The sequence below is a fragment of the Phaseolus vulgaris genome, chromosome 4 (assembly GCF_051622355.1).
Source record: "Phaseolus vulgaris cultivar YP4 chromosome 4, ASM5162235v1, whole genome shotgun sequence".
NCBI classification, from domain to species: Eukaryota; Viridiplantae; Streptophyta; class Magnoliopsida; order Fabales; family Fabaceae; genus Phaseolus; species Phaseolus vulgaris.
In genome coordinates this window covers 7,471,960-7,491,470 of record NC_143501.1, presented here as the reverse complement: position 1 = coordinate 7,491,470, position 19,511 = coordinate 7,471,960, and the positions used below count along the sequence as shown (strand labels likewise).

Sequence of the window (19,511 nt, the reverse complement as noted above, 5' to 3'; positions counted from 1 at the left end):
TATCTTAGTTTTAGGAGAAGACTGAGAAAAGATAATCAACAGTGATTTGTGCACTCGCTCTATAATAAAGCCTTTGATTATTGGAACATTTTAAGGTGTTTTCAAAGGAGAATTGAACATAATACAAGAGTTGAGAGTGAATTAATATAAATTATTGTGTTGTTATTGTCTGCTAGATGGTGTATCTATTTGTTAAAAAGATTGCAGGCTCTATTCAACCTCTTTTCTAAAGCCAACTTGTTTCTTCAATTAATTATTGGATTGAGTGCTTCATAGTAAGCTAAAATTATAACTTATAGTCAAGACACAATTCTTTCTATTTAAGAGTGTAACAACCCAAGTCTCATAATTCAATAATGATTTGACCTACATGACTTTTGCCATGAGACAATTGATGCACCTTGCAACAATCTTTCCCTCAACAAGTGTCTTGCTAGGAGTGAAACTTATTGATTGTGAGTTGGCTCACCTAGCCAATTTATATAACATAGAAAGGCAGGATATTCGTGACGTGTACGTGTGGATGAACCAAATCCTCATTGAATTTAATATTTTCATTATAAGCCTCCACAATAAGATAATTGATGGTACTTTTAACAATCTCATCTTAACAATTGCCCCACTAGAAATTGAACTTGTGACCTTGTCTATGATACTAATCGTAGAATCAAACACTAACCACTAGATCAAAAGTTATAGCTTATAGCCATGACACAACACTTTCTACTTAAGTACGTAGCAACCAAATCGTCATGATTCAATTGTAACTTAATCCTCTTAGCCTTTACCACATGACAATGAATGCACCTTATAACAAAAGTATGTTCTTGAATTACTGCAAAATTGAAATGTTGGGGAGTAAAGAAACTAATACGCTTATGGAATCTAATGTTAAATTTGGTGTTGAAGAGAAGAGTTCTAAAACAAGGAGAGATATCGATGACTAGTGTAAAAGTTTATTTATCTTATTCATACTCGCCAATACATTAGTTATTCTTTAAGCTTAGTAAGCCTATTTATAAATGATCTAGGAAGCTCACATGAAAGAAGTTAATTGTATACTACCACATTTGAAGAAAACTTTGAGGGCTTTACTTTAGAAAGAGCATAGAAAGAAATGTTGAAATCTTCAGATAGGTAGATTGGATTGGATCTATAGGTGATAGGAGATCAGCTAGTGGATATTGTTCCTTTGTTTGGGAAAATTTAGTGACTTGGAGAAGTAACAAAAAATTAGTAGTAACAAGGAGTAGTGTAGCTGCAATGTTTAGATATAATGGTTATACTAAATTTTGCAGGAACTCAAGGTTTCATATCAACTCTTTATGAGATTATTTTGTAACAATAAGATTTTCATCAAGAAAAATGTGAATGATTGAGTAGTGAAGTTGGAACACACGTCCAAACTGCAGATATTCTATTCAAGGTGGTCAAAAGCTCAATATGAAAACTTAGGGTGCAAGTTAGATATAATTGACATCTATAATCCAACTTGTGACGGTTTTGGATATCAAGCCAAGAATAGAAGTTGTTTCCCAAATTAGCAGAATACATATCCTGATTAATTGTAATTAAGAAAATAATACCTCAATTGTACATGACAGTTTATATTTCTTACTGTAAATTAGAATATTCACCATCCCTAATTAGGATACTTATTTATTGTACCCTAAAGATTATTTATGTCATTTGCATAATTAGAATAAATTTTAACAAGTGACAGAACGTGTCGTGTTATTAACATTTCTCATCATATATTGAATTCAAAATGAGATATTTGACACTTCAAATGATTTAAACCAGAGCTGAGAGACTAAAGCGTTGATTTATAAACAAATGGTACATATATTTTCCCGTAACGCAACTATTTGTACACGTATAGGAGCTTCTCGGTACCTCTGATACATCATATCTCTAATCCTTATTCGACTTTTCTACAAAACTGTATGCAGTTCTAAAGTTCTGAAAATTAAATGGAATGATGATTGTTGGGATGAATACTCAAGCCTTTGACCTGCTTCTATACACAACTAGCCCAAAGCAATCTTGCATCTTGCACTTTAAAGGTAGAGCTATAAATCGTCTTCGAACTCATCGGGTATATGCAACTTCTCAACAGCAGCCTGTTTCGAAAAGAATAAATAATGACAACAATCAGAAGTTTGTTCCATGTACTATTGTAATCATACGAATTAACAGCAAATGGTCAAAACTTAGTTCCTGAAATCGTATCTGTCTATGTATTAGTCTCTGAAATTTTAAGTTTCTAGAATTAACTTTTTTTCTGTGTTAGTCCCTGGACATGTTATTTCGTCACCAGACTAAACCAAAATGACAAAAATGATTAATTTTGATTTATTTGACTTTTCCTTAGTTTCACAGACAAAATAATAGTGAAACACAATTTCAGGAACTAAATTGGTCATTTACTTTACAAATTAACTACACATTCAGCATAAGAATCCGAGAGCAGAAGATTAGTTATCTGTAAAAATCGTTAACGAGTTTATAGAGCAAAAGGATTGTTGAAACTCTGTTAAAAGGCCAGCTCACCTTAATGGCAGCAGCATCTGTTGCAGATGGTTTCAAATCCAAAGCAACACCATAATGAAACATTGCTCTCTCATGCATGTTACGCTTTCTATAGATATTGCCCATCAAAGCATAAACACTACTTTCACGAGGAGCACACTCTTTCAGCTCTTCTAGGACATCCAAAGCCTCGTCAAATTTTTCTAAGCTAATCAGTATGCTGGCCTTTTGATACATGGGAAGTGGGTTTTTCTTATCTGCTAAGATAGCTTTCTCCATTATGGCTAATGCTTCCCAGCTTCTCTGACAAATCAAAGAAGTATAATTTCAGAATACTGGATACAAAAACTTGAGCAAAAGACAAATGGTATTGTAGTTTGTACTACTACAACTAGACTGGCAAGAAATTATTAACCTTTAAAGCATGCAAAGCAGTTCCAAGGTATGACAGTATAACAGAAGATCGTGGGTTGATTTGGAAGGCCATACGGAAATGATGTTCAGAGAGATCAAGCTTCTCTTGGCGAAGATATAGCATTCCAAGTCCATACCATGCCTTATAGTGCCTTAAATCAACCATGAGTGCACTCTGGTAGCACTTAATCCCATTTTCAAAATCTTCTAGTGCAACATACCTGCAATGCAATGAACAGTGAATCGAGTGCATAAAAAGTTATTAAACCATGTTTGGACACGTGTATCATAAATGAAAGATAAATGTTCATACTCATGTCCACAAAGGGTGTGAGCATATGCAAATCTGGGATTCAGTTGAACAGCTCGTTGAAAGCTCTTCAGTGCAGTTTCATGATCTTTCTGCAGGCTGTAGCAATTACCCATGGCACACCTGCCATATTCATAAGATAAACCAGGATAAGTGACAATAATTAGAAGAGAACAGCCAAATACAGCAGGGGGTGGGCTTTCTACTCTCGAGTTTTCAACTTGCTAAAATAATATTGGTGTTAGAACTGTACGGTACTATTATCATCAGCTTCACAGGCAAATACTTCTAGAAAACCAAATTATACAAAAAATGTTCAAAGTTTGGTTCACAATATGTGTGCACACATGTGCATCCACACACATGAGAACACATGGAAAATGTAGTTTTCAGCCATCTGGAAAGAAGAGAGTAGCACATAAAAATGGCATAAGAAGAATTTTGAGTAGAAAAAACTGAATTGTTACACAATTAAAATAAAGCTCAATGTAACACTACCAAGATTGAGGAGCTAAGCGATCAGTTGAAATCAGTTCCTGAGCCAGGTAACTTAGCTTCATATCTTCCTTTAAATGCTGCACCCGATATAAGTCAGTTTGTCAGGCAAACATCCAGTAATCATTTAAAAAATTTAAACTTTAAGTGGAAGGAAGAAGCTAAAGAAATACAAGGATATTCCAGGTGCCCCACATCCAGGGTTCCTTTTGTAATTTTGTAGATGACAACCATTAAAAAAGGAATCATTTTACATATAGAGTACGTAGCTATGTAACATCAGAGAAATCATAGCCTCAAATACATTCTAGGTATAACATTAGAACAGGAGCCCAGAGCAAGGGCATCAAAACATTGTTGATTAAGTATCTTCCTGTCAAGAGACTTTATTGTTGAATGGACCAAATGTGCAAATCAAAATGCAACAAAGAAAAATGGTTTTCTTTTAACAAAGAAAATATATTTCAACTCACATAAAGGACCGTTGAATGTATATCCATTCCTTCCAAACTATAAGGTGTAATCTGACGAGCAAGGCTAAAGGCACAATCAGCTTCTAAATAATCAACTAGCTCAAAGTATGCTTTTCCAACCTGCATTAAAACATGCTAAAGTAAGGAGGATATTTCAAACGAGTTGAATTAATAAAGCCAAATCCAATCACTTTGCTGGAAGGAATAGTTTTTCTCATTTTAGCCTTGAGGACAACATTGTTTCTGTACAAGGAAGCACTGATAAGCCAAGTGCTATGAGGCAGTTTTGTTTTATGGTGTTAGTGTTATATGTGGTGTGAGAGACCAGTAGGAGGCAGTTAAGATATTAGTTTGTTGGTGCTTAACATAAAATTGAAAATCCAAGGAAAATAATTTTTACTTCATTATATATGTATATATATATATATAGGGTCCAGAGTGTACAGCATCTTGATACCTAACAAATGTCCTATAACTTTCTATTTCGTAAGCCCCTTCCAAAACAAACAGTGGACATCTAACTGTGTCAAACAAAGGCCATGTCAGACCTGCATCTGACATACATGAACACCAAATTGTTGTTCATAGTTTTGCCTTTCCTTGGTCTCTCCCACCCACTACCTTATTGTCCATCCAAAATGATTAATCTATTGTCATCTTTCAGATGGAGGACGCCTAGTAACCATTATATATTTAAAGTAAACCTCACTCAAGAATCTTCCAGGCTTGAAGCCTGAACAACTCACAAGCAAGCAAAACCGTTGTGCTGAGATTTAATTTAACTGAGTTTTTATTCTAGTTCTTTGTTTTATTTGTGTTTATAGTCTCATCTAAAGTTGACAAAGCTTTGATTTACTTGACATCTTATATTCATTGAATTAGGCCACAAAGTAGTAAAAGATTAGTTAAGTGGAATAGTGAGATTAATTTTGATTTGAGGATAGGACCTAAAAGAAGACTTCATATACAGAAAATCCTTTTTTTTAATTAGTGAGTGTTGCATAATCAGGAGAATTATGCTGTAATTAAGTGCAGATTCCATTTATATTTATTAGGAGAGATTTGTTAGCGATTTGATTTTATTTGATTTGTACAGCTTTAAACAACCATTATAATTGTCTTTTATTACCTATTATTTCCTTCCTTAAGTAGATTGTAAAACAGTCTATAAATAGAGACTGTAATCACATTTGTAAGACACATCAGAAATACATTCCTTCTATTTCTTTCTATTCCTTTCAACTTGGTATCAGAGCTCCTGATCTGGGAGACTCTGTTTCTACAATTTTTTGGCAGCCTTCATTGCTGCAAATACTTTTCTAGGCAGCCTTTATTGCTGCAAATACTACCGCTGCCGACCTCCGCTGCCGACCTCTGTAGCCGACCTCTACCTCTGCTGCCGACCTCCGACGCCGACCTCCGCTGCCGACAGACGTAGCCGACCTCCGCTGCCGACCGACGTAGCCGACCGCCGCTGCCGACTGATGTTGACAGACGTGCCGACCGACGTAACCGACGTGCCGACCTCCGACGCCGACCTCCACCGTTGACCGCTGCTGCTGGAATTTTTTTTTCCAGCATTTTTTTTCAAACAAAAATCACCTCCAGTTTTGTCGTATTTCGGTCAACTCTTACCAATGGCAACTAACAACACAACCTCTCTTAGCTCCAATGATTTGCCGATGTTGCAAAGCAGTTATCGTCTCGATGGAAACAACTACCTGCAATGGGCCCAGTTGGTTCGTGCTACTCTCAAAGGAAGGAAGAAATTGAGTCACCTAGAAGGGAACCCTCCAGCCAAAACTGATTCGAAATATGAAGACTGGGACGATGAAGACTCTCTTATCATGACCTGGTTATGGAATTCTATGACGCCAGAGATTAGCCGAAATTGTATGTTCTTCTCCAGTGCTAAGGAGATTTGGGAAAACCTTTGTCAAACATACTCCATGAAAAAAGATACTGCAGCATGGTACGAGATAGAAAACAAGATCTTTCATACCAGCCAAGGGAGCCTTTCAGTAACAAACTACTATGGTATGTTGAATGGTTTATGGATCGAATTAGATCAATATCAAAATTTGAAGATGAAGTGCACAGATGACTGTATTGCACTAACACAATTTCTTGAAAAGGTACGCATATTTAAATTTCTTTCTGGATTAAACCCTGAATTTGATCCAATTAGGATTCAGATTTTGGGAAAGGAAAATTTCCCTTCTCTCTCAGAGGTTTTTCACATTGTACGAGGGGAAGAAACTCGGAGGTTAGTAATGTTGGATGGGGGCAACTCCGTTGATAGTTCAGCTCTAAGTACTAACAACTCTGGTGATAGTTCAGCTATGGCGACTGGCAAGGGACCTATAAAAGGTTCATTTCCTTCATTTGGAAAGCCTCCCACAAAGGCTAATCGTGAAGATCGTTGGTGCAGTTATTGTAAAAAGACAGGTCATACTAAGGAAAGATGCTTCAAACTTCATGGAAAGGAGAAGGTCTTGGAACGTATTGGAGGATTCAAAGGTACCATACAAAGGCATGCTAATCAAGCATCATCTGACTCTGAAAGTACGACCTTACCTTTCCCTCAAATAGCAGAGGAGGTCCCCTCACTCAGCAAAGAAGAGTTGGAACGTTTACGAGCTCTCATGAACTCTCTTAGTAAGACTAGCTCTTGTTCTTTAACCATGAGTGGTAAGAGTTCTAGTTTCTTATCCTTTAATGCTTCTGGTACTGAGAATATCTGGATTATAGACTCTGGTGCTACTGATCATATGACACCTCATTCCTCTTATTTTTCATCCTACAATGTCTTGTCTTATAACCAACATATTACTGTAGCTAATGGTTCCAATACCCCATTACTGGTCGTGGTAATATCCACCTTCAACCTTCCTTCCCTTTAAAAAATGTGCTTCATGTTCCCAACCTATCTAATAACCTCTTGTCAATTCATAAGATTACCCAAGATTTAAATTGTGCAGTGACATTTTTTCCTTCCCATTGTGTTTTTCAGGATCTTGCCACGGGGAAGACAATTGGACTTGCTAAAGAGCAGGGCGGGTTATATTACTTACAACAGGAAGAAACTAAAAAATGTGCTAAACTACAGGCACACACTTCTAGTCTTCAGCAAGGCACTGAATCTTGGTCATCTTCTCAAATATGGCTTCAACACAGACGTCTTGGACATCCTCCTTTTAGTACCCTAAAATCCTTATTTCCTGTTTTATTTACAAAATTATCGGTTGAGTCTTTTCATTGTGATGTTTGTCAGTTTGCTAAACACCATAGAACAACTTTTCCTTCGAATAATAATAGAAGTTCAAAACCTTTTGATCTTATTCATTCTGATGTATGGGGACCTTCATCTATTCCTAATATCTCGGGTGCAAAATGGTTTGTTTCATTTATTGATGATTGTACTCGCGTTACCTGGATATTCCTTATGAAAGATAAGTCTGAAGTTTTTCACTTGTTTGTAAATTTTTACAAAATGGTTCAAACACAATTTGAAAGTCCAATTAAGAGATTACGTTCTGATAATGGACGAGAATATGTCAACCAGAACCTTTCAAAGTTTCTTCAGGAAAATGGAGTTGTTCATGAATTAACCTGTGTGGACACTCCTCAACAAAATGGGGTTGCTGAAAGAAAAAATCGTCATCTCCTTGAGGTAACTAGAGCTTTACTTTTCCAAATGTCTGTTCCAAAATCTTACTGGGGGGAAGCCGTCCTGACTGCCACTTATTTAATTAATAGATTACCTTCTCGGGTTCTAGAGGGTGTTACTCCTATTCAACTTATGACCATATTCTATCCTTTTATTCCCATGTTAACTAGTCTTCAGAGTCGTGTCTTTGGTTGTCCAGCTTTTGTACATGTTCATAGCCCGTATCGAGGTAAGTTAGATCCTCGTGCCATCAAATGTGTCTTCATTGGTTATGCCCCCAACAAAAAGGGGTACAAATGTTATCATCCTCAAAGTCGTAAAGTTTATATTTCCAAATATGTCAGCTTCCATGAAACAGAGTCTTTCTTTCCTAGTTCTCAGCTTCAGGGGGAGAGTATTCAAGAAGCTGAGGACCTTGAGTTGCCACCTTTTCCTTTGTTGCAGAATTCCGTTCTTAAGGAGAATGACAAAGACCCTATGCCAACATCATTACCAGAGAAGAATAATGAGGACAGATACTTTGGGAAACAATACCAACGAAGGCAACAAGAACCCGTCCTGATCGAACAGCAACTTCAATTGTCCGAACCGGAGGTAAGAACCCATACCTATGAGACCCTTGAGGACACTTTAAATAAAACTAACCTAGATGATTTACCTATTGCCTTGAGAAAAGAAAAAAGATCTTGTGCCAAATATCCTATATCTCAATTTGTGTCTACAGAAAAACTTTCTATGCAGCACCAGAGTTTTCTTTCAGCTATTGATTCTATTAGAATCCCTACATCAGTACAAGAAGCCTTAGAGGATGAGAACTGGGTTCGAGCCATGAATGAAGAAATGAAGGCATTAGAAAAGAATGAGACTTGGGAGATTGTAGAGAGACCAAAGGATAAGAAGGCAGTGGGTTGTCGGTGGATATACACAGTGAAGTATCAGTCTAATGGCACGTTGGATCGATATAAAGCAAGGTTAGTTGCAAAAGGGTACACTCAAACCTATGGGATCGATTATGAGGAAACTTTTGCTCCAGTAGCAAAAATGAATACAGTCAGAATTATTCTCTCCTTGGCAGCGCAATTTGATTGGGAGATGCATCAGTTTGATGTTAAGAATGCCTTCTTGCATGGATGCTTGGAGGAAGAAGTATACATGGAGATTCCACCGGGTTATGGTAATGTTAATGAAGAAAATAAGGTGTGCAGACTTAAGAAGGCCTTGTATGGTCTTAAACAATCACCTCGTGCTTGGTTTGGAAGGTTTACTCAAGCTATGGTATCTTTGGGGTACCGACAAAGCCAAGGTGACCATACTCTGTTTATAAAACATTCTCAGAATGGTAAACTCACTCTACTTTTGGTCTATGTAGATGATATGATTATTACAGGTGATGATGAGATTGAAAAACAAAATTTGAAGGAGAGACTAGCTGCTCAATTTGAGATGAAGGATCTTGGGAAGCTGAAGTACTTTCTTGGGATAGAAGTTGCTTACTCAAGACAGGGCATCTTTATTTCTCAAAGAAAATACATCCTTGATCTTCTCAAAGAGACTGGTAAGTTGGGTTGTAAGCCCACTGGAGTGCCAATAGAGCAAAATCATAGGATTGGGAATGATGAGGAAAACCCAAAAGTGGAGAAGACACAATATCAAAGACTTGTGGGGAAACTCATTTATCTATCACACACTAGGCCAGACATAGCCTATGCAGTTAGTGTGGTTAGCCAATTTATGCATGATCCAAGGGAAAGACACTCACAGGCAGTAGATAGAATTCTTCAGTACTTAAAAGCCTCCCCAGGAAAAGGATTGTTATTCAAAAAAGGGGAAAACTTATCCATGAAAGTATATACTGATGCTGACTATGCAGGATCGATTGTTGATAGGAGATCCACCACAGGCTACTGCATGTTCTTGGGTGGAAATCTGGTGACATGGAGGAGCAAGAAGCAAAATGTAGTTGCAAGATCAAGTGCAGAGGCAGAATTTAGAGCCATGGCTCAAGGGGTGTGTGAACTATTATGGGTGAAGATCATACTTGATGACCTTAAAATAAAATATGAAGCTCCTATGGGCTTGGCGTGTGATAATAAGTCTGCTATCAGTATTGCACACAATCCGGTTCAACATGATCGAACAAAGCATGTAGAGATAGACCGACACTTTATTAAGGAGAAGTTGGATGATGGTCTTATAGCCACGGAGTACATCCCGTCAAGACTACAATTGGCAGATATGTTTACTAAAGGACTTCCCACAAAACAATTCGAAGATCTTACTTGCAAGTTGGGAATGATAGATATACATTCACCAACTTGAGGGGGAGTGTTGCATAATCAGGAGAATTATGTTGTAATTAAGTGCAGATTCCATTTATATTTATTAGGAGAGATTTGTTAGTGATTTGATTTTATTTGATTTGTACAGCTTTAAACAACCATTATAATTGTCTTTTATTACCTATTATTTCCTTCCTTAAGTAGATTGTAAAACAGTCTATAAATAGAGACTGTAATCACATTTGTAAGACACATCAGAAATACATTCCTTCTATTTCTTTCTATTCCTTTCAACTGTGAGGAAAGTGGAGAAGTGTAACTAAGGGCAGATAAGATATCCTTTCAATGAAGTGCAAAATAGTCAAGTACTATAAAGAACAAAATTAGTACGTGCACTGAACAAAAATTGGAATAAAACAAAATAAGCATGACGAATCCCAAATAAATACCAGGGAAAATGCATCGAGCTTCCAAAATTACCTGAGAAAGAACCCAGCCAGTTTTGTAATGCTTCTGTGGAAGTTTCAGATAGGTATCCAGCGCATCCTGCTCTTCGACAAACAGATATTAGGAAACAAATGCAAACTTGGGACAAGGTGGTATTTTCCTCCTTTTATTTCCAATTTAAAATCCCTAATTGCAATAATAACCTCAATATTATCTAGATATTCCCCAGAAAAATTTAATTAATTACCTGGCTCCTATATAAACAGGCAAGTCTATAGCCTTCACCAAGAACTCTTAGAAGGGTTAATATTTCTGAAGCGCCAGTGATGAGCTTAGAACGACTTGTTACTTGGCGGCCAATTTGAAAAGTTGCAGCTTCTTGCTCATATGTTTTGGCTTCAACGACAGGAGATGAATAAGAATTTGTAGATGTATCATTTAAAGAATAATCTAGAACATCAGTACGAATCCCTAATAGAAAAAAGGAAATCATTTAGAATTTGAAACAAGGAAACCTTTAGGCAATAATAATCACCATAAGAAAATAAATGAACTAATCATAATCATAAATGTATATGCAAACCTTCAAGTTAATATAGTAGTTCAACATATTATGCTGACACCTAGCAATGGACTAGTATTTCTATCTGGCTCACCAGTTTAGATAAAGGAGATAGCAAGAAAATCAATGATATGAACTTTCCTTCTGAAATCTTTCGAAAGGCTATAGCACAGAAGAAACTGACAAGAAATCTAACATTGTCAGGTGGGATGCTGCTTGTACAAGAGAATGACTTCACAAAGATTGCAACTCTACTATTTTGAAGGGAAACATTTCCGGATAAAAGAATAAGCTTAAACAATAGAATAGTGAGATATATACACATTCATCACCTTCATCAATGTTTTCATTGGCCCATGACTGCCCTTTCCGAGTTGCCATGCTATGAAATGCCACATGGTTTAGCTTTGAACTTCCCTTATTAGTTCCATTTCCAGATACAAATGTTGAATTAGCATTTGCGTTTACATTTTCACTACTTGAGAGCCTTGAACTACGTCGAGGACCAGAATCAGGAAATAATGTACCTGAAATCTGTAACAATATATATTTAGTTTAGGAAAAAAAGGAATAGTGAAAATGACAGAATATTTATCGTATCATCTGGAAAAGTCAAGCATTCAACTGAGTACATATCAGTACAATCATGCAAAACACAAGTTACTCAACAGAATAAATAGTCAATTAATCCACACATTATAATATGAAAAAAAATATATTCAACTATTCTTCTTAAAATAAATAGCACCAAATAAAAATCCACAAAGAACAGAATGCAAAAATAACTATAACTAAGCTTATATGCTGGGTGAATCCAGAAAATTGAGTAACAATATTTCAACCATATAAATGAGAATCCATGGTGCCATGATTTACCCTAGATTACAGAGAAAATCCCAGACAATTGGCATGTTTATCTACTATAGATGCAACTATCGATTGAACTACAGAACCAACCTTTCGTGACTTTCCTTCACCCACACACTTTCTTCGAGGGGCTTGAATAGGAGAGTTCACTGTTGACTTAGGAGAACAGTCAACACTAAGTGTAGTAAGATTTTGGAAATTTGGCATCACATTCCTACACAATGGGGGTGGAGCAACACTTGACAACTGCAAAAAATGAGAACAGAACATGTCATTCATTTTATAAGGAAAAAGGGACATCAAACACATGTAATTGACCAAGGAACCTGCATTATCAATTTATAAACTACAGAATAACGGGATGGCTTTATCCATATCTGGATATATATTGTAGCTTTTCACAAATTTTTTATACACATTAATAGGCGTACATAATATAAAACTAGAGTCACCTGTGCAGCCATTGGAGATGGGGTGTTATAAAATGACATGTTAGATGAACCACTATTAATAGGTTGACAAGTAGCTCCTCCTAATATAGATGTTCCATGATGATACGCAGCAATATCCTTGAGACCTTGCATTTGTTTGAGTTGCCTTGGACTCCCTTCTTCGGGAATACAAGATCTGGGAGCAGCTTCATTCCTATCTTCAGGTGACATATGATCGTTTGGAGAGGTTGAACAATTCAGGTATTGATTTTGTATGCAAAAAGCAGCTGCTTCACCAAAAACTACAGTTGCTTCTTCAGCAGCACCTAAGAAAACAGTGTAATGATAATAATGATGAATGAATGAGATAATGAAAAAAGAATAATATAAGATTTACACTAGAAAACAGTCATTTAGTTACAGCAAACAAATTTTGCATTGATTTCCTGGCCATATGTATGCTTCCTATTGAGTCACTTGACAGATTCAGTATTTGTTAAAGCCATAAGCAGTATAGTAAGAAAGAAAATATTTTATAGGGCTCATTACTGTTGAGTTATTTCATCTATCACATGAAAACCATGACAATAAACTATGCCTGGTGGTCCATTACAAAAACAAAATGTATGTATAAACAATAAGTACATCATTACCATACCATACTGTTTAAAATGTTTGCTTTAGCTATCTTATTTTTTCAAAGCTAAAGATGCACTTAACAATTTAGCAAGCAGCAATTTAAACTTCTAGGTTTTGCCAGTTGCTTCATCAAGCATGTTCAGTCATCGGGAATCAAGTGCTATCATCTCACATTACCTAATATACACAACTCCTCATATGCAGCCCACATTAGAGGATCCATTGACAGTGCCTGCTTGAAATATTTTATGGCACTTTTCCTTCTGTCAGTGCATCTGAAAAGGTAGAATAATTATTAAAGAATATAGATATGAAAATAGTATGAATTAAAGCCAAGACAGACATTTAAAGACAATTCAATGGAAACCAGTAACAAAGGATCAAATATTCACTGAACATACCAAATACTTTATGGGAATCAACCACCATATGACAACCAAAGCTGTGACGTGAACGTGCAATAGATTTGACTAAGGGATGCGCTAATAGAGAAAAGTGAAATTATCTAAATATTATAGAATCACATGTGAAACTATCGAGCAACATCAATCCATATAGTTTTTAAAGAGCTGGTTATAAAATTCAAGGTTGAAATCACCCTTGTTGTCTACTTTATGTATCAACAAAATGCATTCTCCAATTCTTGATAGGATTGTTTTGGAGTTGTCCATCCTTCTCAAAGAAGATAGTTACAAACACCAAAAAGCTTCACTGCAAGTTATTAATATTTCTAGGGCATAGTTATCAAAGCTAAGAAAGAAGCGCTGCAGTGCATAGCAACGAACCACAGAAAAGGCTACAATAGGTATAGCACATGGTTGGATGACTTATTTAATAAATTTTAAATAAAAATTAAATAATTAAATATTTATATTATATAAATACAAAAGCTATAAAAATGCATGCTCAAAATCCATTACATGTTTATACTTAACAGTACAAGGTCAAGGGAGGAAACAAAAAAAAATTCAAAAGATATAATCATATTTCAAACACAAGATATCTTAAACATTAGATAACAAGTGAGAGAGGGCATTGCACAGAGAAAAGAACAGAGGAGGTTGGCAGTTCACAGATGGATGCATGAGAAAATGCAACAACTAGAGATTTAAATTATAACGGCTGAAGCAAAATTTCAGCTTTATGGCACCCCCAAAAAAAGTGATGATGTTATTGAGGGCAAAATGGGGTTTACAAAATGCCTCATTCTAGTGTAGCTAGAATGCTAGGGCCATTATTTTGGTCACAACTATGGCGGACATATTCAAGAACATGCTACTATTGTGCCTAATCACTGCTCTGCACTGTATGCCACTATAGCATGCTATTCATCACTATGTTCAAGGGAAGATCGTATAAGTACAACTCTTCTTAGCTTCTTGTGCATACCAGTGAAAGATGTAACGTAGTAAGAACAACAGCACTAATTTGGTGTCATTGTTGATTGTATGTTATGTGATTTTTTGCAAAATTAGTTAGATTATTTAATTTATAATTATCAAATAATATATTTTGTGATGGGAGGGGGGCAGTCAAGATTGATATGAAGACTGTTCAGTAACCTGTAAATGAGCCCTAATAGATAATGACCAGCTGCACCATTTGGAACCTACATAGTAAGAAAAACAAAATTAACAAAATCATTAACCTTCTCCCAGAAAATGCACCAACAAACTATAATAAAAAGCAACTGGAAACAGAGGGGATATGTTAACTTATGTGGAAAATGAATCACTACTAGCAAACTAAACTCAGTACAGTAGAATAACAATGATAAAAAAACCTAATGTACCCCAGTAATGAGAAGGTATGAGAGAGGATCATTAGATGCATAATATAAATGATAATAAATTTAAAATTCTTTGGGAAATAAAATATGGCCACCTGTATATTTTTATAATTTAATAATTAGGAGATAACCATTAATCTAAAATACATTCTAAATTGGTTTTTATACCTCTGCACTAGGGTCATTGATAGGAGGACATAACGCTGCTTCAGCTTCAGTAAGAAGATCCATATGAAAGCATGATATCGCAAACAAGTACCGAGACTGAGCCATTTGGGAGCCTTCAAGTAATAGATAAGAAAAATAATAAGTCAAGATAAATAATAAGTAGCACTGCTACAAAATAACTGCAAGTCAAGGAAGTAAAACATTCTATTAGAAGCTAATTAAATAGGGGGGAAAGAAAGGGTAGTGATATGATATTTAAAAATAATAGGACATAGCTCCAAAACTGACCGAGACATAAATAACTAAGTAAGGCAAAAAAAATACCCTTTAAGATATGGTATGCACAATAAGCTTGATTGCTCTGCAAGTAACATCCAGCTAACAATTGCAAATTTGTCTGCATAAAACAAACACAATTACCAAACACTGACTAAGAAAGTTTAAAAAATGTCATTTAGAAAGTGACGTGGACTTAATAGATAGCCAAATAAAGGGTGCAAACACATTCATGAACAAGTAATAATTAACAGTGTTATAAGGATACAAAGATGTTAATTAAGTATATTCCAATACAAGTATCAAAGGCATTGTTGTAGATTTCACATCGTCTAGACATATGACCAAATTATAATATATAGGTGGGTACAAACCTCACCTTACTAAGATGATATTGTGAGATTGAGTTACTAGTTAGACTTAAATTTCACTTGGTAAGATGGTACCAGAGCCATTAACAACCTATCCTAGTGAGATGTTGGGCCTATCATGCAACCTATTATCCTGCTCTATTCCCACGTTTGACGTCCTCAGCGGGAAAGGGTGTGTTGAAAATCCCATATCATCTAGAGATTTGGCCAAATTATAATATATAGGTGGGTACAAACCTCACCTTACTAAACTTGTTTTATGAGGTTGAATTGGATTGAATTCCACTTTCTTAAGAGGCACATACAAAACACATGTACCTTAGCTACAATACAAGTACAACAGATAATGAGGATACATCATACATATCAATTCTGAAAAACTTGGCCAACATGTATAACAATAATAAGTTGGTAATAAAACATATCATAATAGCAAATCTTAAATATGGACATATTCTTTCCAACAGATCTGCAGGATTCACATTTGCCATATTGAATATAATTAACAACAGAACAAAAAACTATCTAGCCCTAAAGTTAAGCCTTAAATTCTGCAAAAAAAAACATCTTCATGTTACACAAGCAACCATTGCAAGTTGGACTGTCAAACTAAATAATCTTACACCTCTTACGCTTAGCTCTTGAGGGGCAGTAGACCACCCAACCAACTTCTATTGGCCAACTAACTAACCAAGTCCAGCTTGTGACTGTCTGAGGCAGCCAGCCAATCAGCCCATCCTTCTTGATCTCACAGCTGATCTATACTTGCAAAACCAATATGATATCACTGTTGACAAAACCCTCACGCATTGCAAATAGGAAAATGCTAGAACAATATGAAGAATTATTGATCCCTGCCCTTGGGGGCCCAGTATAATTGTCTCTAGAACCTTCCTGTGAACCTAGCAAAAGGAAAATGCTAGAACCACGCGAAGAATTCATGAGCCCTGGCCTATGGGGTCCAGTATAACACTCTCTACCAACCGAGGTCACACATTGTAGAGCTTACTGAACTTCTATGTTAATACCAAACTTTAGGAGTCTCTTGCAAGTGGCCATAGGCCCTATAACTACAAGTATCCCTTCCAGTGACACGGCACAAACTCACTCCAAATTTTGAAATCAGAAAAATCATCATCCATATTCATCACTCTAAAGAAACCTATCAAACACTCAAGTAAACTCCAAACCTCAATTCAATGAATCTATTAACGCAACAAAAGAAAATCAAAATATCTCGGAGCAACAACACTCGTTCGAGCGTTCGAGAAGCTTCCACAAAGAATCGAATCGAACAGGTAAAGATACCCTAACCGAAGCCATCGATCTCAAAGCACAGACAACGCAACAAAGTAACAGAAAAGGCAAAAAAAACAATTGAAGTTCCTCGTGCTCGTAGGCTTTAGCAACTAATTTTCTCTTCCGTTTAGGTTTACAAATTTTCTTAGAAACCAAATAAGAACTAAAAAATTCGAGTGCGAAGTGCTGAAAAAGAGGAGGAAACGAAACGAAACACCACCTCGGAAGGAAACTGAGCACAGAGACGCTGCGAGATGAAGATGGCGTTGGAGTGCATGAAATGGCGAAGACTCTTCTGCACGCAATCCACAAGTATGGCTTCCATGGTTTGCTTCGCAATGTTCAATTTTCTCTTTCTCTCAGAGAGAAGAACAAGAATTGAAGAACATAACCAACACAACGGAGCGAGTGAGAGTGGGGTTTCGTTTGATTTGATTTCGGAGTCTCACGTGTTCGCTCTTTTTTTTTAAAATTCGATCACGTGATACGGTGCGGTGCATTTTGCTAACTATGCTAGAGAAATTCTCTGAGGATAAAAAAAATAAATAAATAAATAAATAATAAACTTGTTCCACCAAAGTAGCGTTTAATAAGGTTGAAAATCAAAAATAGATACATCATTTATTTAATATTTATAAATTTATTTACTTTTATCCATTCCATTCATATTTTATTTTATATTTTTCTCTTTTTATCACTCTTTATTCTAAGTCTTTTCTATACATAATTTATGTCCTTTTTTTTTTTCAAATCAAATATGAGATTCCATATCTGGATTATTTATTTTATTTAATGATATATTCTATTACCAAAAGTGTTGGGGCTAAAGAGTAACAATTTGTTTCCCAGATAAAAATGAAATAAAGAAGAAAAAGTAATTGAATGAGAATTATAATAAAAATATATAAGTTATTCAGTAAAAGAAAAATTCGATGCAACTTAAGTTTTTAAATTATTTGATTTGAAATAAATAAATAAATACTATAATTAAAATATCGTTTTTGTTATCAATAAATTTTAGTTTGTTCTCTACTAATTGCTTCTTTTCACTTTTCACTTGCTTCCATTATTTGATTTTATGTATTGTTTTTTATATTCAGTTTTTGATGAATTTATTCTCTTTTTTGCCTCATGAACAATGCAAATAGAGTTGTTTTCCTCAGTGGTTTTGAGTTGATTTTTTTATTATAAAGTTATTTGAACTAAATACACAAATTATTAGGTCCAACCTTAAAAAACTTCTAGTCTTAAAGTTTAGAAAAAAAAATAGTAATTAATTATTTGAAGTAGAAAGAGAATTTGTTGTGTTGTAAATATATGATGCTTGAGAGATATATTGTGCAAATATATTGTCTCTCTAAATTGTTTCAGTAAAGAGCAAACTTTGTATTTTACTATTTAAAAACATGTTGTATCAAAATTAATTCACTTCACACTACATTTGTATAAAGATTTATCAGTATATTTGTTTCCATGCTTACTTTTAAGGATATAAATATACTTAATCTAATAAATATACTTAATCTAATTATTCTTTTGTGTAAGAATTAATGTCTAGGTGAAGAACATGAATAAGAATATTCAATCTTAAAGCTTGAAGTTAGAAAAAATATCTCAAACTTACACATTAAAAAGTGTGTTTTATAAAAAAGAAACACACATATGAAAAAACTTAGAAATAGCTGTTGTGTTAGTGTCACCTACTTTCTACATTGAAGTGACAAAAACATTATGCACTCTGAAGCTCTCATAAGCAAGATGAGATAAAAAAATAAAAAAAAGAGTAGGTGAAATGCATTTAATTTTTATTATTAATCTAAACAAATATTTGAGGTCAATCTATCAAGTTTTTTCAACATTAAACTCATGTAGATGAATCGTGAAGAAAGAAGAAGTATGAATCTCAACCCCCAACAACTATATTTAACAAGAGAGTTTTATGAAAGTGACTACTTTTTTTTTATATATAAGTAATTGAAATAAATAGTAAAAAAAATTTCTTTAAGTTTTTTATGTTCTAAGAAAATTTCATTCAACACACTTTGAGTTATATCAGAGTTTATTGTTTTTATCATGGTGGTCACAATTGTATGAATAACAATTCAATTTTTAGATTAGATGTGATTCTAAACTACATTAATGTTGATTTTTAAATTGCTTGAATGATAGAATAATTGTATAATTTGACTGCTTTGAACCAATCGGAATATGCATTAATTTAAGTTGGATCATGCATAACCTTGTTATGAACCCATGCTAGAAAATATAAGAAAGATGACATTTCTTGTTAACTCCCGAGTACTTGGAAAACTTACCTTGTTGAAAAAAGAACAAAACAGTTGCATACTTTACCGAGCATTTCAAATTACTCCAAATGAAACTTAAGATACTCTGTTATATTGAAACTCCTAACACTACCCTTTAGAGATGATGTCTTATAAGTCAATATTATGTTAATGGAAGCACCAATCCGAAATGTTACCGGAAGC

The 19,511-nt window shown here is 34.9% G+C and overlaps 1 protein-coding gene across 1 annotated transcript; it reads right to left on the bottom strand.

The window, feature by feature from the left end:
• Positions 1-1,806: 1,806 nt before the first annotated feature.
• Positions 1,807-17,503, bottom strand: LOC137837076 (cell division cycle protein 27 homolog B). The gene is made up of 16 exons (XM_068645932.2): positions 17,243-17,503; positions 15,401-15,473; positions 15,077-15,189; positions 14,682-14,728; positions 13,297-13,394; positions 12,502-12,806; positions 12,140-12,295; positions 11,515-11,716; positions 10,868-11,091; positions 10,654-10,719; positions 4,225-4,344; positions 3,755-3,831; positions 3,260-3,379; positions 2,948-3,167; positions 2,554-2,835; positions 1,807-2,123 (listed from the first exon to the last, which is right to left on the bottom strand). The coding sequence occupies exons 1-16, from the start codon at positions 17,345-17,347 to the stop codon at positions 2,073-2,075; spliced, it is 2,259 nt and encodes a 752-aa protein (XP_068502033.2). The 5' UTR covers positions 17,348-17,503; the 3' UTR covers positions 1,807-2,072.
• Positions 17,504-19,511: the final 2,008 nt, after the last annotated feature.